The sequence below is a fragment of the Eptatretus burgeri genome, chromosome 5, assembly GCF_056783735.1.
Source record: "Eptatretus burgeri isolate ZD-2024b chromosome 5, Ebu_testis_v1, whole genome shotgun sequence".
NCBI lineage: Eukaryota > Metazoa > Chordata > Myxini > Myxiniformes > Myxinidae > Eptatretus > Eptatretus burgeri.
This window is the reverse complement of record NC_140965.1, coordinates 99497622-99519844: the sequence shown is the minus strand read 5'-3', so window position 1 is coordinate 99519844 and position 22223 is coordinate 99497622. Positions and strand designations below refer to the sequence as shown.

At 41.0% G+C, this 22223-nt stretch overlaps 1 protein-coding gene across 2 annotated transcripts in view; it reads right to left on the bottom strand.

The window, feature by feature from the left end:
* LOC147027043 (inhibitor of nuclear factor kappa-B kinase subunit alpha-like) overlaps positions 1–22223 on the bottom strand; it is a 79320-nt gene that overhangs the window by 24955 nt on the left and 32142 nt on the right. For both annotated transcript variants that reach the window (XM_085883142.1, XM_085883143.1), the window contains 6 exons: positions 21910–22045; positions 16268–16456; positions 13630–13735; positions 11326–11449; positions 6727–6878; positions 3383–3444 (listed from right to left, as the gene is read on the bottom strand). In XM_085883142.1, the coding sequence (XP_085739268.1) occupies positions 3383–3444; positions 6727–6878; positions 11326–11449; positions 13630–13735; positions 16268–16456; positions 21910–22045 (769 nt within the window). The remainder of the gene's footprint in view (positions 1–3382; positions 3445–6726; positions 6879–11325; positions 11450–13629; positions 13736–16267; positions 16457–21909; positions 22046–22223) is intronic.

Genomic DNA, 22223 nt, shown 5'->3' with positions numbered 1-22223 from the left:
CATGACCAAGCAAGGAGGAGATTGATCAGAGAGGCCACCAAGAGGCCAATGGTAACTTTGAAAGAGCTACATGGCTTTATGGCAAAGACTGGTCATTGTGTGCATGTGACCATTTTGCAAGCACTCCGCGTTAGGGTGGCTATAAGAAAGCCATTATTCAAAAAAGCCCACCTTGAGTCTCATTTGAGGTATGCAAAAAACTACTCCAGAGATTCTGAAGCCATGTGGCAAAAAGTTTTGTGGTCTGACAAAACCAAGATGGAACTTTTTGGCCCAAATACAAAATGTTACATATGGCACAAACCCAACAGAAAACATCACCCAAAGAACACCATCCCTACTGTGAAGCATAGTGATGGTAGCATCACGTTATGGGGATGTTACTCATCAGCAGGGACTGGGGCATTTTTCAGGATGGAAGGGAAAATGGATGGTGCAAAGTACAGAAAAATCGAGAGGAAAACCTGCTGCCCTCTGCAACAGAAAGCTGAATTTGGGAGGGAAGTTCACTTTTCAGCATGACAGCGACCCGAAACACACAGCCAAAGCTACAATGGAGTGGCTGAGGAACAAAAAGATAAATGTCCTTGAGTGGCCCAGTCAGAGCCCGAACCGAAATACAATCGAAAATCTGTGGCATTGACTTGAAAATTGCTGTCCATGAATGCTCCCCACACAACTTGATTGAGTTTGAACAGTTTTGTACAGAAGAATGGGCAAATATTGCCCAATCACAGTGTGCAAAGTTTGTTGAGAGCTATCCCAAGAGACTCACAACTGTAATAGCTGTCAAAGGTGCTTCCACCAAATAATAACTCAGGGGGGTGGACACTTATCCAACCACGATATTCTAGTTTGTATATTTATTTAATCTTCTGAAATTTGTGGAATTTGTTTTTCACTTGGAAGTTGTGGGTTACAATGTTTCAAAAATTACGCCGTGTGGGGGTGACGGTCATCTCTATAATGTTTTTTACTATCATAATCGATGAACCGTTGCCAGATATCTCCTAAAATGACAGACGAGATAGGCTTTGAAAATGGCAACTTTCACAACATTCGTGACCTCGTGACCTTGACCCTGACCTCGAATCCGGGAAAAAATATGTCGTTGGGTATCACTCATCGACCTCTACCCACATACCAAATTTCATCAAGATCGGAAGTAAAAAGTTTTCTTTGTACCGGGAGGTGTTTTTGACCATCTTCCAGGTTACGTGGCGGCCAAACGGGAAGGAAATTCAAAAATCTGTCCAGTTAGATACAAGATAATATTTTTTACTATCATAATCAATAAACAGTTGCCGAATATCTTGTAGAATGGCAGACTCGATAGGTTTTGAAAATGGCGATTTTTATAACTTACGTGACCTCGTGACCTTGACCCTGACCTTGAACCCGGGCAAAAGTCATATCGTTGTGCAACACTCATCGACCTCGACCCACATACTAAGTTTCATCAAGATTGGAAAGAAAAATGGTTGACGGACGGACATTTGGTCCGGCTTTATTAGGTCATCTCGGTAGAGATGCCCTAATAAATGTGGAAAAAGTCTGATTTAATGCAATTTAACTCCAAGCTATGAGGCAACAAAAGGTGAAAATTTTGAAAGGGGGGTGGAGACTTTCTATAGGCACTGTGCAACCTAGAGCCGCGTGACATCATAACAAGAAACCATAACAAGAAACAGAATAGACACAGGCAAAAGGAACAGCACAGAGAAAGAGGAAACACCAACAGCAGAGTTGAAAGCCAAGATGGAGGGAGACTTGGATAAACAATGAGTGTGGGAGGAGTGGGGAGCAGGAGAAGATGCATGGGGTGGACAATATGGAAACATACAAGATGGATGGAAGGAAACTCCAAAGAGGAAAAAAGAGAAGGGATTTGGGGGGGTTGGGGTAAACAAGGGTGGAAAAGAAAATGGTTTTGGATTGGGGGACGATATGATATGGTGGTGAACAGCTGTTTTGAAGACCTGGAGGGAAGAATGAGATTGAAGAGGATGTGGAAGTTGGTTTCACAGGTGGGGGGGGGGGGAGGAACAAATTGCAGAAACATTGGGGTGGGGATGGGGGGGGGACAAAGCATGGAAAGAGTAGAGGGTGAAAGATCAGAAATGAGGCAATACAAGACAGAGAGCCACTAACCTGTCTGTGATGGTGAAGTGATAAGCACAAAGAATCTCAGCTTCATAACAGAAGTTTCCAATAATTATCTTTAAGGCCTTGGTTTCCACAGCGTTGAGCTGAGCAAGATGTGAGGCAAGGGAGCCAACCCGTCGGGGAAAGCAGTACTCCATTAAGCTGCGGATGAAGGCCTTATAGGTGAATAGAAGTTCAGGTGTGCGAAGGAAGGACTTTGTATGACGGAGGATGCTAAGTCGGCGGCTGGCTTTGGAGGCCAACTGTGAAATGCGGTTTGTCCAAGAAAGATCAAGACTGATAATGAGGCTCAGAAATTTGGATTATTGAATTTTATTTAGAGGATTCTTAAGAAAGTAGATGGGAAGGTTTTAAAGACGGTCCTTTCAGAGAGAGATAGTGAGAGATTTGTCAGGATTGAAAGACATATTCCAAGTGTTTGACCAGCTTGTGATTTTGTCAAGGTCTGAAGAGAGGGAAGAGACTATAGCCTGCCTGTCTGAAGAATGAGGGATGTCACTGCAGAGGGTAGAGTCATCAGCAAATAGATAAATGGGGTTCCCAGAAAGTCAGGGAGATTACTTAAGAAGCTCTGGAATAGAGCTGGGCCCAGAACACTGCATTGGGGCACTCCAGCCTTGACAGGGAGAGATGAAAGGATTCCGTTGAGAGCCACATGTTGGCTATAAGAGTAGAAGTCAGTAAGCCATGTGTGGAGTTGGCGTTGGATGCCATAGGCAGTGTTTGGAGAGCAAGGCAGGATGCCAGACTGTATCAAAAGCATGAGATATGTCCAAAGAGATGGACCTGATCTCATGTCTGACATCGAAGGTTTCCATCCATTGTTGTGCGAGTAGAAGCAGCATGTAAATCGGTGATATTACTGGAGATGAAGCAACTCATCTTTTGCATTGGCTTCCTAAAGGTTTATACAAATACGTCCACAGAGATTTATAAAATTTGGAACTGCTGTGGATCACGAGAGCGGCTGTTGCTCTCACTCAATGAAGTCCATTCAAAATCTGATGCTTTGCAGTGAAGCATCGACATACGTGAGCAAATGCCTTTTTTTGAGAGGGAGTTTGAACATTCCTTACAGCCTTCACAAGCACTTTCTCAAGTTAGTGGGGCCAACAATGCATTTTCCATGATAAAAGTGGTTAAAAATAAATAAATAAATGTACACTTGTAGCAGATATTCACAAATGTAAAGGTTGGTCATGGCAGGGATGCTCACCAGCAAAAGTGATGCAGCTTCACTTTCCATCTCCAGCCATGCACTATGCAACTTCTCAGATGCTGAAAAATATAATTGACAAAGAAAAACCATAAACCAGAGTCAATCAAGTCAACGAAGATGTGTGGTATCAGAGTTAATCAGGAACCATATTCAGTGACCTGAAAAACTATTTACTCCCCTCCAAAGTTTTCACATTTTCATGCTACCTGAGCTTAATTCATGAAGCTTTCAAATCAAACTTAATATATAGTCTTCACAAACTACTCCAAAGTGATAAAGCTCGAAAATGCAGAAAAAATGTGAACAAGTTAGATTAACAGAGAAAAATAAAATGATTCTCATTTGCATAGGTATTCAAACCCACAACCGAATTAACCCTAAATCATTCAGGAGCAAACTATTTGTTTGCAAGATTACAAAATAAGTGTAATGAGTTTCATTTGGACAAAATAAATGGTTTAATGAAAAAGTTAAGCTCCCCCACTTATCTCAGGAGTTTTAAGGTGCAACGCACTTGGCCAACCAACAAGGTGAACATAAAAAACAAGGAGCTTTCCAAAGAAGTCAGACATAAAGTGGTGGAGATGCACGGTTCAGGAGAGGGTTATAAGAATAGTTCAGTCACTCATTATCCCTTTGAGTACGGTGAAATCCATCATTAAGAAGTGAAAGACGCATCCATCATACCACCCAGACTTTACCCAGATCAGGTCATCCATCTAAATTCAGCAGCCGGGGAAGCAGAAAACTGGTTTGAGATGTCACTGTAAATCCAACAATGACTTTGAAAGATCTGCAAGGATCTATTTCCAAGATGGGGGGGGGGGGGATCAGTGTTCAATCAACAATATCCCATTCCCTTCACAAAGCTGGCCTCTATGGACAGGTGGCAAGAAATAAGCCGATACTGAAAAAGACGCATCCAAAAGTTAATATGGAGTTTGTGAAAAAGCATCTTAATGATATTGCAGACAGGTGGAGAAAAGTTTGGTGGTCAGACGACACAAAAATTGAACTTTTTGGTCTAACTTAAAAGCGTTACGTCTGGTGCAAGCCTAACACTGCACACCACCGAGTCAACACCATCCCAACAGTCCTGTCAAGCATGTGTGTGGGAGCATCATGTTATGGGGCTCCTTTTCATCAGCAGGGACTGGTAAGCTTGTCAAGATAGTAGGGACAATGGATGATGCAATGTAAAGGAGAATCCTTGATGAAAACTTGCTTGAGTCAGTCATGAATCTGAAACTCGGTGGGAGAGTCACATTTCAGCAGGACAATGATCCGAAGCACAAAGTTAAAGCCACGCTGGAGTGGCTGAATAGGAAGAAAATAAATGTTCTTGAGTGGCCCAATCAAAGTCTTGACTTGAACTCAATTGAACATTTATGGCGAGACTTGAAGATCACAGTCCATCGACGATCCCCATCAAAATTGGCAGAACAAGAGCAATTTTCACATGAAGAATGGGTAAAGATTTCACCATCTCACTGTGCGAAACTGGTGGAGACATATCCAAAAATACTCATCACAGTCATTGCTGCAAAAGATGCTTCCACCAAGTACTGGCATAAGGGGCTGAATACTTTTGTAACCAGAGAATTTTGATTTGTACGTTTTGATGTTTTGCAGGTATTCCTGACATGTAACCTCTTTACCTTCAACTACAACAGTGTATAGTTTAATCTCTTCAATTATGAATAAAAAAATTTCATTTGGAAAAAAATGGTTTCTACATAATTTGTAATTCATCTCGATGTGGCATTATTTGAAGGGGATGAATACTTTGGCAAGCCACTGTACATTTCATGTATTCACTTGTAGCATGCTGGAAAAACAAAATACCTGCTTATGAAATCCACTGGTGTACCAAAGAAGCCAAAGTGCCAAAATGGCCTTTCACGATGGGGCAGGTATGCATACATTACCTTCTTGGACATTTAAAAATTGCACACCAAGAGGGTGCGGAATAAACTTACTGGCCAGGGTAGCTCAATAAAATGTCATCACATCACATCACATGTTGGTAAGGGATATTTCTGCAGTTTCAAGGTCACAAAATGGTGTGTCTTCATCCTGCTTTCAAATGTATGTTGAGGATACGCATCATAAAAACTATCCCTCAGAGATTGCGCACTCACCTTTGATTCTCGACCCGACGATAAATAATTATCACACAATGTTTTTCAAACAGGCATTGCAGCATTGAGTGTGCTACCTTTCGGATGGAGTTAAGCTGAGAATCTATCTGCTTAGTATAAGGTTGTGGACCTTTCGGACGAAGTTAAGCTGGGGAACCATCTGCTAGCATGAGCTCGTGGATCTTTCGGACGAAGTTAAGCTGGGGACTCATCTGCTAGCATGAGTTAGTGTCTTTTGACGAAGAGTACAGAGGTTGGCGCCAGCACCTGGACAATTTAAAATTCCTGCAGGAATGTTCAAGGATCACTGCTTCAGTAGCACAGCTCGACCTCTCAGAAATGATGCATCCAGGATTTTCTTGCCTTTGCTCAGTTTTATAAATTACTCGACGACCCGTGAACCCAATGGGTTCCCGTTGTGACAGTGGTTGATGAAAAAAAATCATTTCAAAAAAAAAACAACAAAAAAAAACATAGCTCCAGCGAACTATACCGCTGAGGTTGTTTGTATTGATCAAATAATCCCCAAGAGTAGTTGACTGGATAGGGAATTTATTTTTTAATAATTGTTTTCGTTGCCCGATTTGAACGAAACTTGATATTGCGCGTCAATATGAAAAAAAAAAAAAAACGGAGAAAAGAAAGTCGAAGAAATTATTGTGCATAATCTTCAAAACACAATTTTATTAGTAAATTAACATGGAAGTATTAGATCAAAATGGCGATGTTTATTCTATGCTTAAAAATACATCGTTCTTTGTCTATACTCTATACTAAATGTTTGAGATTTTAAAATAAATCATTTCAAGAAAAAAAAGATAACTTCAGCGAACTATACTGCTGAAGTTGTTTGCATTGATCAAATTCTCCCGAAGAGTACTTGACTGAATTGGGAATTGATTTTTTTAATAATTTTTTCGTTGCCCGATTTGAACGAAACTTGAGACTGCACACCGCAGGGAAATGGTGAGCAAGGTGACCCTAAAATTTTTGTGCCATCGTGTACCGTTTTGGCTGTATTTCAGGAACATACATATACATATATAAATACATAAAGATGGGAGTTTTAGTCATATATATATTATACAAAATTTTACACAAGTAATGCAAAAAACCAGAAAGGTCAAAGGTAATCGAGACAAGCCAACAAAGCAGCAGAAATGTGTTTAATATCACAAGTGTGTATTTTGAGAATCTTACAAATACCAGTGCTTGTCTGCTCTCCATACTTCTCCAGGTCAAGATGAACACTTGCCCGAAAGAACTCCACCTTCGCCTGCAGGCGATGAGAGGTGGCACCTGCCATGTTCTTCAGTTTGGTGAGGTTACCATTGTGGCGGAGGAGGCTCAGCCTGCAAGCAACACTCGTGCCCTCAAATATATATAGATATACAGTATATATACTTTTTTTTTAAAGGAGTCTCAAATGAGGAAAATGCAATAATGTCATGTTATTTCTACAAACAAAATAAATATAACATCAGAGATGGGGAATCCCCTGCCATTGAATGAAAAAGGTCATACATATTCCAAATAATGAGGGAGGTGAATTGGAAACAAGACACCATTTGGTCATCATCTCGAAAAAGTTCCCCAGGGGTGAGGAACGCAGTAACCAAAAATAATTGAAATCAGATAAGCGGTTTTCCATTTATTACAAAAAACATTTTTTTCAAGATGGCTGCCCCAGTCGGCCATCTTGGATCCGGCCACGCCCAAAATCAATAGGGTTCTTCCTTTTCAGGTGGTACATGTGTGACTCAAATTTCAAATCGATATGGTGAAAAAAACATTTTTTTCAAGATGGCCGCCCCAGTCGGCCATGCCCAAAATCAATAGGGTTCTTCCTTTTCAGGTGGTACATGTGTGACCCAAATTTCAAATCAATATGGCGAACAGTTTATGAGTTATCGCACTCACAGCTACAAATGTTGACGCCCGGACGGACGGACAGCCGGACGCCCTGGGTGACAACAATATCCCCCTTCCGCCACGCGGCGGGGGATGAGCAAGAGTCACAGCACAGGGCAGGTATTTGATATTGATCAACATTAAAGATGCCATTGTATAATTTGCAAGGATTCAGTGAGTTATCGGGGACACTGGCAAAATTTCTAATTTCTCCCATCTTCAGTGAAATGTCAGATCTGGCCAGCCAGTTTGTGAAGAACTTGGGCAAATCTTCCCTTTTGGATGACCCATAAGAAAGTAGGAATAATTGAGGCTTTTAAAGTGGGAGTCGTTGTAGTAGTAGTAGTAGCAGCAGCAGCAGCAGCAGCAGCAGCAGCGATATTAATCATATTCAACTTTTCTGGGATGCAAACCCAATAAATTATCTAAACTACAAGGGCATTCTTCGACGTCACCAGATATACCTCGACCAACATCCCACATTATTACATCAAACTTGTACCAAGTTTGATATAAATCCCTGAACCCAGATTAAAAATATTAAATAATTATGGCCGTCAGATCATGCATCCATCAGGTTGCAATTTAAAAAATGTATTCCCCATGACTACTAGAGTATAATTGTGAGGTTTCACGATTGATGAAGTGGCTCAAGAGAAAAAAAAATTTTAAGTTTTTTTTAATGGCTCTTTTTTTTTCGTTCAATCCAATATGAATGCCAGACCATGTGACCTATTAATTATTCGTTAACACAATGGGGTATCTCCAAGGCTTGGGGAACATGTAGGTGAAGTTTCCCCTCGATCTGTCAAGCCGTTCTGGAGAAGATTTTAAAGGTTTATTCTTCAAAAAAAATCATAGCTGACAAACCATGTGATCAATAACGTCACACCTGTGGAGTTTCGCCTCGATCTGTTCAGCCGTTTGAGATTTTTGAAGGTTTTTCTGCTAAAAAAAAAATGGCTGCCGAACCACATGACCGATCTGATTATGTCATCAATTCCCCCCCCCCCATCCCCCAAATACAAATTTCCCAAGATGACTCTCAAAAATGTTCATACTGATTGGATAAACCGATAAAGCATTCAATATATGCAATTATGACATCATAATGAAGCCACCCATCACATCATCAAAAAAAAAAAAATCACTTATTTCCCATGGGAAGTACTTATCATGTGCCAAGTTTCAATTTTTTCCATGGATCAGTTTTGGAGATACAGAGGTCCAAAGTTTTTCCTTTTTTCCAACATGGCTGCAACACCACGTGACCTGTGACGTCATAGTTATCATTAAAATATTCCACATGAGTAATCGCACCAATGGTGAAAATTTCAGGTCAATCGCATAAGTGGTTGCAGAGAAAACAGAAAATTAGCACGGACGGACAACCCGAAAATATAATGGCCCTGGTGACTTCGTTAGCAGAAGCATAACCAGAGAGTTGGTGTCAAAGCCACCCAATGCTCGCCTGTTTATACATTTATCGTTTTTAAAAGACTAGTCTAATAATATTTTTATAAAGCATTGCAGTGAAGTCTGATCAAAATAATTTTAAAGCAATATATGTAGTTGTATATTGTAATCAGTAAAAAAATAGTATGGCAGATAAAAACATTAGAAAGGAAATAACTTGCACCACAAACTTTCACATTTTCACGCTCACGCTGACGCTCACGCCGGGGGTATCGCTATAACTCTCTGTTCTTCGGAACAGGCGAGCTAAAAACGAGTACAATTACTACCGCTACTACTATAATGGCCCTGATAATTCGTGCATTAAACGTTTCGCTGGGGAACGTTTTGACTCAAAGTCTTTCACAGACCTGCTATTTGACTAAAAGCCCAGCCAGGGACTGACTCATATGTGACTCAAAGCCATATGACTCAATGTGACAGGAATTTTCATTTGTTCAGGGTGCTGGCAATAACTCACCTACTCTTCACGAAATATACTGTGGGAACTTTATCGTCCACCAACTAATGCAGCAGAGGTGACGCCAAGTGTCAAATCCATCCAAGGGACCGGCGCACTTTGTGAGGCAACGCCCCACATTTGAAACACCAGGGTTGTGATTCTAACCCAAGCGACAAAGCTCAAAGGTCAGTGCGTATACCTCAGGGATAGCCGAAAAGTGATCATATGACCACCTAAATTATACTGATGTGTTCGTCAGAGAAAAACACACTCGTCTCTGAGCTGTCAACCCTGGGTTCGAATCTCAGCTCAGCTATAAACTGGCATCTCTGTGTTTCGCAGCTAGGGTATTTAATCAATGCGTGCACCATCCCTCACATGGATTTTAAACTTGGGTGTCCCATTTGTTGGTATTAGTTGGTGGGCATTAACGATCCCATGATGTCCTTCACAAAGAGTAAGCGAGCTATCGAGGGCACTCTCCCCAAACTGGGAGGGGCTCAGAATGGATGTAGATGCATTCTGGGGAGCCAAAAGATTAGGTTTTCTGCATAGCTTACATCTTATTGTGAAGCTAATGCATCGTGAGGTTCATACCTGCGAAGCTTACATCATGTTGTGAAGCTTACTGCATTGCGAGGTTCATACCTGCCAAGCTTGTATCATGTTATGAAGCTTACTGCGTTGCGAGGTTCATACCTGCAAAGCGTACATCATGTTGTGAAGCTTACTGCGTTGTGAGGTTCATATCGAGCCATGAGGCCATCGGTGTGACCAGCCCATTGTATGTTTATCTCCATACAAGCATTACTCGTTGAGGGGGATTAAAGTGTTTCATGGAGCTCGGTTAGGAGTGAATAAGGGGCCGAAGGCTTCTGTATGAACACTACACCTTGTGTTTATATTATATGATATAGGACATCCAACGAACCTGCGATGCTACGATTACAAAACCCCTAACGGCAGATAAGCGCTTGCTGTGGCTTGCTGCCGTTACCGAGGATCAGAGAAAAGGTCTTCACTCAACTTAATTGGTGGTATATTATCAATTTATTTCTGTACAAGACCGACGCTCATATAAGAGTAAGGTATGAATGCATGAACTGACGGTTGGGCAGCCATATAACTCTTGGATACAATACACAAGGGAATGAACGAGGCTGATACCAGGAGACAGAGAGGGGTTAATGGGGGTAATAAAACTTGTTGTAAGGATGGGTGATGACATGAAATGGTGGTGCAATGCCTTCTTGAAGCCCTGGAGGGAAGAGTGGATAAAAGGAGTAGTGGATTTGTAAAATCCAGAAAAATATGAACCACCCTTGTAAAACTACTTATCACATGAAAAGCAAACAAAAATCAGCAGTTACTAATTGGAAAGTTAAATTTTCAGGGAATTTAACACGACTCGGCTTCTTCTCCGTTTGTATGCGGCACAAGGCTGAAGGCTGCGGGACAGCACCAATGGCTGACAGTGCGACTATGCCGCTGACGCAATGCCCTCAGCCGATTCGAGCAGGAATTTTGAATTTGTTCAGGGTGCCGATGATAGCTCGCCTACTCTTCGCAAAAGGATACCGTGAGATCTTTAATATCCGTCAACGAATATTTGCAGACGGGACGCCAATTTATCGTCCATCCGAGGGATGGCACACAGATTGATGAATCACCCTGCCTGTGAAACACTGGGATGACAGTTTATAGCTGGGTCGGGATTCATGCTGAGGCGAGACAGCTCAGAGGCAAGTGTGCGTACCTCCAGACCATCGTGTCAGCCCAGGACTCAGCTGATTGGCACGAGTTAAACTAATTTGATAAAGCAAGCAGAACATTTATGGTGTGCAGGATATGTGGATTTCTTAAAACATTGATCGCTTATAACTGTCGAATATTAAATAACTGAAATACAAACGTGACTGCATGGTTCGTCCACATAGAGTGTGCACACATGCATGTGATACGGAACCCACATGGCTGCCCGCTGGCCCTGCTGCAGACGACTGTGGTGCTCTCGCAGGCCACGGATGTGATGATAAGCCTGGCCCCACGCTTTCCGCCGCTGCATATATGTCAGCAACACCTTTGATTCGGCCACTGCATACCCCACACGTGTACTCGACTTAAATCGGTGGTAGACACATTTCGTTTTCTCCACAAGGCTGTTTAAAAAGCACATGATACCAAAAACAAACTTGGCTTCATTGATTCATTGAAGAAGCATCTCCACCATAGTACAAGGACAGTAACCGAAGGGTCACCAAAAGTTGCAGAACTTGAACTACCACTTATTACATGTCAAAGCAATACCATAAAAAGTGTGTTGGCGTGGGGGGGGCTTTAAACTGTACTGATTACGACATCTTACATTTGTTGGCTTTTGTTCCTGAAGATAGGCCATTCACACGAGACATTCGAAACACCTCGTCAATTTGTTTAGAGCGCAGAAATTGCTTCCCAACCACCACACTCGAAAATAGCAATCAGTACAACACAGTATCAAGAAACCACCAACAATAACAGACCATTTGCAACCCACAGTCCAGGCTAATTTGGAATTTTTTGGAGTGCACTCTTCGCAATGAACACCGTGGGATCTTTAAAGTTCACTAATGCTAGCAGACGGGACACCAAGTTTAATGTCGTCCATCTGAGCAACGGCACACATATTGATGATTCGCCCTGCATGGGAAACACCGGAATGACAGCTGAAAGATGGGCCTGCATTCTAACCCAGGTGAAACAGCTGAATGACAAGTGCTTGTACCTCTCGGCTATACTGCCAGCCCATTTTTACATGTGCAACTATAACAGCAATCGTAGAGCACAGAGTCTCGCCTTGCTCGTTCATTCATTCTGAACAAAAATACCCTCATTAACTGACACGCCACTATTATGGTGCAATGCGATGATGGCCCATATCATCCATGCACCCTATTGTTACATAGTTTATTGGCATGGGTTATGAACATCATAAATTTAATTCTTCACTCACAATCAGTCATAGATCAGATATATGAAGTTGCAGATTTTTACGATAATAATCTCAATTCAACTAATTATGACTGGAATACAACTTCTCTGATGGCATCATCGTTATCTCCATTTATACCCCATAAGTTGATGACATATGCCTATATTCAATTTTTTTCGTTAGGCAGTTTCGGAGAAAATTATGTCCAAATTTTTTCCTTTAACCCAAAATGGCCGCCCTACCTCGTGACCGATGACATCAGAGTTAGCATTAAAATATTCCACATGGGGAGTCCCTCATGTACAAAATTTCACATCGATCGGACAGAGAAAACCATTTTTAAAGGGAAAATAGAAAGCATGTGAAAATGCAAAGCCTGTCCACATTCACTTGGTGTTCAGACTTCTTATTCTGTATGCTAAACATGACGAAAACAGCAAAAAAAAAAATTTTAAATTGACTTTAGGTGATTTGACCTTTTGACCTCAAAAGCAATAGGCTTGAATCACCCAATATGCAAACCCTGCTCAAATTTCAAGTCAATCAGATGAAAATTGACAATTTTATGCAATCTTGACCTTTCACCTTTTGATCGAAAAAAACCCAACAAAACAATCAGCTTCTCGCCTTTGATTGGTGAACCAATTATGTGACCCAATATGCGAATTCTTAAAATTTCAGGTCAATCAGATGAAAAGTAACGATCTTATGCAACGCTAACCTTTGACCTTTTGACCAAATTATTTGTCTTCTGTATATACTCATAATAAAGCTTTGTTGAAAGTTTGATGACAAAGCTCAAATGGTTAAGAAAAAAGAAGTTATGGCATGGATAGACGGACAGACGGGCGCACGCACGCACGCACGCACGCACGCACGCACGCACGCACGCACACACGCACACACGCACACACGCACACACACACACGACCTGGGAGGGCTTTGTTCCACATTCTGAAACCCACACCAGGAGATAACAGCCGATGACGCACACACCTTTGTCTCGAACATTTCATGGACAATTACCAGAAAATTACATTACAAACACAATTTTTTTTCCCCTTCACTACAATGACCAAATTACATCAGCATCACTTATTTGTTCCAGTAAAAAAGTGGGATCACATTCTCTACAACTTAGACATGTCTATGCACACTGCATGAATATACCAAGACATTGTGGGTAATGGACAAATCAACAGTAGTACTGATTTTTGCACCATAGCACCATAGCATAGATTTTGCAAATGAGGCGGATTCGCAGACAGGAAGATCGAGATGTAACCCATACTTCTGTGCTTACCAATGTATCCAACGAGGTCAGGGACACGAGGTGACCGGATGTGTCCTCCTGGTTCCTGCATACTCTTGTCAAAGAGGTACACCAATGGCGTGTTCCAACCAGTTTGCTGCAAGTGGATAACCACAATCAAATAACACAAGGATTCATGAAAAATCAAAAGAAATGTAAAGGCAAGTGAAAGGCAAATCCAAAATTTATTAAACAGAAATTACCCGAGTTTGCGGATTTCAATAAATACACATCCAAATCACAAAGGAAATGTAAAAATGTAAAAATAAAAAACAATTTGAACAGCACTCTTCGATGGCACGACGTTGACCGATACGCCTCTGCCCACATTATTACATCATCGTTCATACTTGTACAAAGTTTGATTTAAATCACTCCAGCTGTTCTCAAGTATCACATTATTACCTGACATGATCTCTGACCTTTAACACCAAAATCGAATCAGTTAATCTTTGCATCATAATATATGCTGTGCATATACCAAGTTTCATCAAAACACCATCATTGGTTCACAAGTTAGGTCAGGAACAAAACTGTTATCCAACAGGACCTCTGACCTTCGACCTATTGACCCCATGATCTAATCAGTTCATTTTTGCATCATTATACATACTTTACCAAGCAAGACTTGGTTCCCTTAAGCCGTTCTTAAGTTACCACGGTCATGAAAACCTATCACGGACACACGGACGAAAACCCAAAAACATAATACCTCTGGCGACTTCGTCAGTGGAGACATAAAAAATCTCACTGGAATATTAATATTATCCAGTGTTGCAGCAAATAAAGACAGAAAACCGAGCATAAAACTAGAATGGCACTGAGTGGAGTGCATTCATCCACCAAGCTGAACAGTTTACGTTTTATATCCCAATGATAGACCGGATCTGCATCCAGACCATCACCAAAATCGAATCGGCTTGTACTTGTCACCCACCCAACCTGTCCACCAAGTTTCATCCAATTCTGTTCATAACTTTTTGAGATATTGTGCTATATATTGTTTTTGGCCCGATCTCTCAATGGTGAAGAATCACTTTTAAAAATTCTCAGATCCGGATCCGGATTCAGATCTTCACCAAAACTGAATCAATTCTTCCTTGTGGGACTCCCAACCTGTCCACCAAATTTCTTGTGAATCCATCCATAACCTGAGATATTATGCTACATATAGTTTTTAGCCCCATCTCTTAATGGTGAAGAATCAATTTTTAAAATTCTCAGATCCGGATCCGGATTCGGATCTTCACCAAAATTAAGCGTTGCTGTCCTTGGCCGGTCACCTACACACACAAAAAAATTCATAACGATTGCTTGAAAACTGTGGCCAAAAATCGTATGACAAACAGACAAACAGATAAACAAACGCGACAGACCAACATACTTAGCAAAACATTTTTTTTTTCCGCCAAGTCACAAACAAACAAACAAACAAACGGACCCAAATGCAATACCCTCTCCTCCGGTGAGGGTAATAAAGGCGTAAAAAAAATAACAATAGCTCATTCATTCGGAAATTGAAAGCAAAAACTACAATCGCAGCATTTGCAAGTGAAGGTTTCCCCCTCCCTCTTCCATCCTTGACCCCTGTAAGATCAAAAGGAAGACGCTGGACTCATACGATTACCTGACTTAGTCTGAAGGGGCTGTGGGGCCAATCCCCAATGAAGGGGCCAATCCCCAGATCCGTGGTAATGTATTTTTGAGTCAGGTCTTGTCTGAATTGGTTTAAATATAATGGCTCGGCAAACCAGAAATCTTCATTTCAAACTTGAATATATGACCTTTGACCACCTGTGGAATTCAAAGAAAAACACCAAACAAATGTTTCTCGACTTTAATCTGTAAAGGCTGTTGGAAGGCATCATATTTTGACAATTCTTGTCGATGTTGCTCAAAATGCAGAGGTATGGAAAGCCGAAATCCTCAATTCTGCGACCTATTTTGACCTTTGACCTCCGTATATTCTCCAAAACGACTCAAATCCATAATGGTTCTCCGCATCCCTTTTTGGGACAGTTTGAAAATACCCTCGTTTCAAATTTCCGATCTATCAATGGTGAAGTCGGATTGAATCTATCAATATCAATTGAGTCAGAAGGTACAATCCTGACATACGGAAGGTATATCAGCACATTAAAAGGGGAGAAGTAGGGCAAAATAGTTTCAAGGAATTACGTTACGATTATGCAATTAACAATGGGAATGTCTTGGCAAAATGTGCGATTTTCATGTTTCACATTTGACCCCTTAAAAACGACTGGGGGTGACCATGAGTGCAGGTGTATTGGACCAGGGTACCTCTGTGCCAAAGTAAGAGTATTGGCTCACAAATGAAGGAATGGTGTACGATAATAAATTGTAAGAAAAGGGAAAAAGAGGAAAAGAAAAAAAGTTTAAAAAAGAAACATGTCTCCCCTCCCTGTAGGGAGGTAGACAAAAAGGTAGGTAGGTAGAAGGTATGCACTGAGGGTAGGAAAAAAGTATGGGTGTCAATTGTTCCTCCCTGCAGGAGGCAAGACACGAGACAAAGAGCTCACACTAACTAACAGTGATAAGCAAGAAAAGATTTACAACTTGTTTATGGACTCTCAGCTAAAATGTGACAATTTTACATGAATGATCTCACCTCCAGCAAGTAGGAGCCAATGGAGCGGCGGGGGTCCAGTGCAATGCCTGTGTCCAACAACAGGTCTTGCTGTGTAAGCGGGATATGTGCATCATCCTCCAAGCGGACATGAAGAGCCTGCAGGCTTTCCTCAGCTCGTACTGGGTAAGCAAGAATATCGCCTGACACCATGTTGAGCACATGCAGAGTCTAAGGTGTTCAGAAAAAAGGAGGGGGGAGGGCGGGGGGGTGGGGTACAAGAAGGTGGATGAAAAAGAGGAAAACATAAAATGAAAAAGGGAAAATAAAATACCTCAAAGTGAGGACAGGTATTATTCATCTTGGCCTGTTTGGGACTCCCATCTGAGTAAATAATTAATGATGCTGGGATCCCAAGTTAAAATCCTATATATTTTTACAATTTGTCAATCGTATACTCACATCATTGTGAATTTTACTCACATCCCCATTTTATGTCCACTAATATCCTTGTACTTGTACCGAATGTGATACAAGCTCGTCCATTAGGATGAGACCCCGTCGGGAAATGGTGGGGAACCTGTGGCGTGCAATTTTTCTATCTGTGGCCCCCTGGTTTTACACAAACCAGATCCGTTGAGCAAATCTCTGCAAGGTCCTGAGTCAGCAGATTACGTTAAGGACACTTCCACCAAGTCTAGAAGTATCTATGCCATACGATAAGGTAGACCACCATGGATGAACTCGCAGCACATCCCCGTCATGGCGGGTAGGCAAAGCAAGCCCTTTACGAATACTGGACAAACAAATGTAAAGGTGATCCTTCATGATGATCCGACTCAGACGCAAAAAAAGGATTCTGAAAATGGAGTCCACCTTATTTAAAAGTATGGGTGTCAATAGTTGCCAAGGGTGATGGAAAATAGGGTTAACCAGAAGTCACATTGAATAAACAGTAGATATCGCCCATCCCCCACGCAGCAGGAGGTGGAGTTGCAGGGTTTTGCAATCGCTTGAATGTCATTGGCTGTTATCTCCAGACGCGGGATTCAGAAAGTGGAATGGAGTCCTCTCGGGTCTCAAAGTATCCACGTCCTTTGCAGTAAGGGATCTCTATCCATAGACCAAGCTGAGAAGTTTTGTCACCTCCGCCACCAAAGGTGGATGGCGGCTATGTTTTAATTCCAGTTTGTCTGTCTGTGAGCAGGATATCTCAAAACGTTATGGACGGATTCCGACGAAACTTGGTGTACAGGTCGGGTGTGTGACGAGGACGAATTGGTTTGATTTTAATGACCATCCCTATCAGGACCCGAGGATTTATTTTTATTTTTAAAGAGATTCTTCACAATTTGGAGATCAGACTAAAAAGGCTGTATCACACAATATCTTAAAAAGTTATGGACGGATTTGGACGAAACTTGGTGGATGGGTTAGGTAGGTGACATGAACAAGCCGATTAGATTTTCGTTCAGGTCCGGATGCATATCCGGCATATCAGTCGGATTCAAAACTTAAAATGTTCAGCCTGGCGGAAGTATGCACTCTGCTGAGTGTTGCTTATTAACCTCCGCCATCTTCCAAGATGGATAGAGGTTACTGTTTTCACCCCTTTCTGTTTGTTACTTACGAAATCCAAAGATTTCGTAAGTATATTGGTGACTTCCGTTTCTGTTTGTTTGTTTGATTGTTTGTAGGCACGATAACTCGAGAACGGAAGAAGCTACCGATGTCAAATTACACCACGTGATTCAGGAGGGTGATGGCAAGTGCTGATTAGATTTTGGTCGAAATCGGTCAAAGGTCAAGGTCACAGTGAGGTCAAATATTCGATTTTTGATGGTTTGGTACAGATAACTCGAGAACGGAAGAAGCTACCAATGTCAAGTTACACCACGTGATTCAGGAGGGTGATGGCTAGTGCTGATTAGATTTTGGTCAAAATCGGTCAAAGGTCAAGGTCACAGTGAGGTCAAACATCCAAAAAATGATAACTCGAGAACGGAAGAAGCTACCAATTTCAAATTACACCACGTGATTCAGGAGGGTGGTGGCTAGTGCTGATTAGATTTTGGTCAAAATCAGTCAAAGGTCAAACATCCAAAACATTCGATTTTTGATGGTTTGGTGCAGAATCATCGTAGAAACTTCTGGTTTGCGTCGCTACCTTCTCGAGAGCCAGCTTTTATTAGACAAGGTCAGTGGTCAAGTTGACGATTTCGTAAGTACCAGTCTATGACTGCTTGTTTGTTTGTTTGTGAACAGTATTACGGAAAAACTCCTCGATGGATTTCGACGAAACTTGGTGGGGGGGTTAGGTATGGTCCAAGGATCATGCCATTAAATTTTGGACTTGGTCCAAATTGGGGGGGACCCCCTCCCCCAAAAAAAATTGTTAGAGAAAAAAGTGTTTTTTTTGCATTTCTACATGTTTTAAGTGATTTCCAACCCCCCCCCCCAAAAAAAATTGTTCGGGATTTTTTTTTTGCATTTCTACATGTTTTAAGTGATTTCCAAACCCCCCCCCAAAAAAATTGTTACCCCCCAAAATTTTTTTTGCATCTCTACGTTTTAAGTGATTTCCAACCCCCCCCCCAAAAAAAAATTGTTTGAGAATTTTTTTGCATTTTTACATGTTTTAAGTGATTTCCAACCCCCCAAAAAAATTGTTACCCCCCCCCCAAAAAAGATTTTTTTTGCATTTCTACATGTTTTAAGTGATTTCCAACCCCCCCCAAAAAATTGTTAGAGAAAAAAATTTTTTTTGCAACTTTTTCAACAAAATTTCCATTTTTTTTTTTTTGCATTTTTACATGTTTTAAGTGATTTCCAACCCCTCCCCCTCCCCAAAAAAATGTTGGAGAAAAGAACTATAACTCTCAGCACTGTTGACATCATATTTAATGAATAAGATATAAGGTTCACTTGAGTGACCCAGCAGTATTGGCGGCGGAGGTTTTGCACTCTCCCGAGTGCTCCCCCTCTAGTTTCTTATAGTTTTGTTCTGAGGGCTCTTTTCAGGAATGTCACTGACACCCGGGCAACTATCAACTGTAGTTTGTTTGTAGCAATATTCCCAGGGATGGTTTGCAAGATCTCCATGAGGTTCTTCTTCATCATTCCCATTGGTCCAACGATCACTGGTGAAATTTTGGTGCTCTTCAGCTTCCAAGATCTTTCCACATCATTTTTGAGATCTTGATATTTGGTCATTTTCTTGATTTCTGCATTGTTTAGGCCAAAATCTCTGGGTACTGACATCTCAATTAGCAATCCTGTCTTTTCTTTACCCAAGTACTATATCCGGTCAAAATGCTTTTTTATGTTCACGCTCGATGGAATCATAAGGTCATACATGAGCATTACTTCCTTTATCCATGAATTTTCTGGAACTGGCTTCTTGAAATTTTTGCAGATGTACCAGTGGATTTACTCAACATACTTTGGTATATTCTTTGGGTGTACAACTGTTCTGAGATGAGTTTTTTTACATCCCAATAGGAGGCGACTCGTGCTTTGTTTCTACCTTGCAGAATCTACAAATGTTCGATTAACTCAGTCGAGCATTTATTAAAGCCATTGGTTGTAGTTTCTTTTGGTCTTGGGCATTCATAACGATTCATTCTCCATCCCATTTGAGTGGACATCTTCTTCGCCATGCCAATGAACTTTTGCCGATGCCCAATCTGCCCAACTTTTTTTTTTTAATCTTCCTGATCTTTTGTCATTCTCCCATTTGTCGGTATGCATTTGTTGATATTTCACATTATATTTTTCTTGCAATTGTTATGGCTGTATTTGTTGCTGTTTCAGTTTCATGTGTGACATCTTCAATTAGCACCTGTCTGGAAATTTTTTGCTGGGGGTGTTGGGGATACCTTCTCTGGTTTGTTGTCCTCGTATTTGCTTACAAATTGGATTCGGTTGCCTGTTGAACTTTTCACGTATTCAGCCAATTCTACAGTTGTTACTCTAGACACTTGGTTGAGCTTCATTAGGCCACTTCCACCTTCTCGTCTTGGAAGGTACATTCTCGGGATGCATTGATTTGTTTATAACATTTTCTGGACAATAAGAAGTTTCCTTGTTTTGATATGTAGTTTTTATATCTGCCTGTGGCCATTTATTATTCTGCAGATGTGTTGGAATACTGGTATTCTGAATTGGTTTATGGCTTTAATTTTGTTTACTGGAGAGATACGTTTTCAGGATCAGCCTCGTTCTTCACAGGCATTCTTTGGCAATTGTTTGTGAAATATTTGGTGGCCCTCTTCTACTCAGAGGCATTTGTATGATGTTTCATTTTCAAGTTGCTAACTTAATTAATTTTATTGTGTGTGTGTGTGTGTGTGTGTGTGTGTGTGTGTGTGTGTGTGTGTGTGTGTGTGTGTGTGTGTGTGTGTGTGTGTGTGTGTGTGTGTGTTTTAACCATTTGAGCTTATGGAGAAGACTATAATTTGTCAAAATGTCAAATTGCGAAGTCACAATGAGTATAAATAAGCCATATTAGTCCGTCGCTGCTGCGCAGTGTTGGATGGCTGAATTTTGTGATCACTTCCATGTTTTTTTTATTTATTATCTGCCTGCATTTTTAGATGTTTTCTCATTTGCCATTTGAGTTTTTGTCATCAAATTTTCAATAAACCTTTATGAGACTATGGAGAAAGTAATTCGTAAATTTTACTTCTTTTTTTGCTGTTGTTTTTGTCAAGTATAGTTTGAGTACAAAGCGGACGAGGACAAGCTTTACATTTTGAGATGCTTTCTAGTTCAGACTTTGAATGCTCTTTATTTTGTGTTCAATCCCCCATTACATTCTAAGTGATTATATAATGGAATATATCGCTCTTTTTAAATTAAAATATAACATTTTGGCTTGTAATTGTGGTAAAGGGGGATCTTGCAGCCATTGAAGTTGTTTGAGGGCTGGATCTATGGCCCTCCGATTTGTTTAGTGTGCCCATGACTGTCGGAAGGGCATAAATAAAGGAAATAGGACCGCAGATCCTGAATCTCACCTGGATCAGGAGCAACAATCACTCAAATCCCCCTCAGATACTGATTTTTTTTAATACCATGACCAAACTTTGGTGCATCACGAGTGATGAAGGTTGTGGTTAAGCATCAAAACTGTGTGTGTAGTTTTGGAGAAGAAAGAAAATACCGACTTTGGGAGGCTCAAACCTCCCACACATCCGCCGAGACCCCAATTTTATTTTAATACCATGAACAAACTTTGGTTCATCATGGGTGATGAAGGTTTTGGTCAAGTTTCATTGAAATTGTGTGTGGAGTTTCAGAAGAAAAAGTAAATACCCATTTGTTTTTTTTTGGGGGGGGAGGGGGTGGGGGGTGGGTGGATGGTGTCAAGCCTGGAGCAGCTTTGACCCCCGGTAGAACCCCTTATACCCCAATCTTTTTTTAATGCCATGAACAAACATGAGTTGCAACATACCAAATACAACCTTAGTCAAGTTTGGTCACAATACCATCAGCAGTTTCGGAGAATAAGCTGCAAATGTTTACGGACAGACTGATGGATGGATGGATGACACGCCATCCCATAAGCTCCCCAAAACTATGTTCAAGGTGAGCTATAAATAATAGATGGTTCATGATCCATACACGTAGTTACTTTACGAAACACAAGTGGTGAATCGCGGTGTTTGGGGAAAATTCCCGACCTTGCTGCGAAGGATTGTGTCAAGGATTAGGAAACCATTGGGACGGCCTGTTTCGGCGTCTATTCCTCCTCCACGTTCAGAAGGGTTCCAGCACAGCACGAGCTGCAACCAGTGTTCCAAGTGGCCTGCTAACACCCTTCAGTCAAAAAAAAAGAAAAAAAAAAGAAAAAAAAGAAAAAAAAAAGAAAAAAAAGAAAAAAAAAAAAGAGTCAATTTAACATAATTCCAATGTAACTGATCAAGATATATTTTTAAAGAGTACAGAGAGTAGATTAGGAGGACCTGGAAAATATGAGACCATATATCAGGCTGCT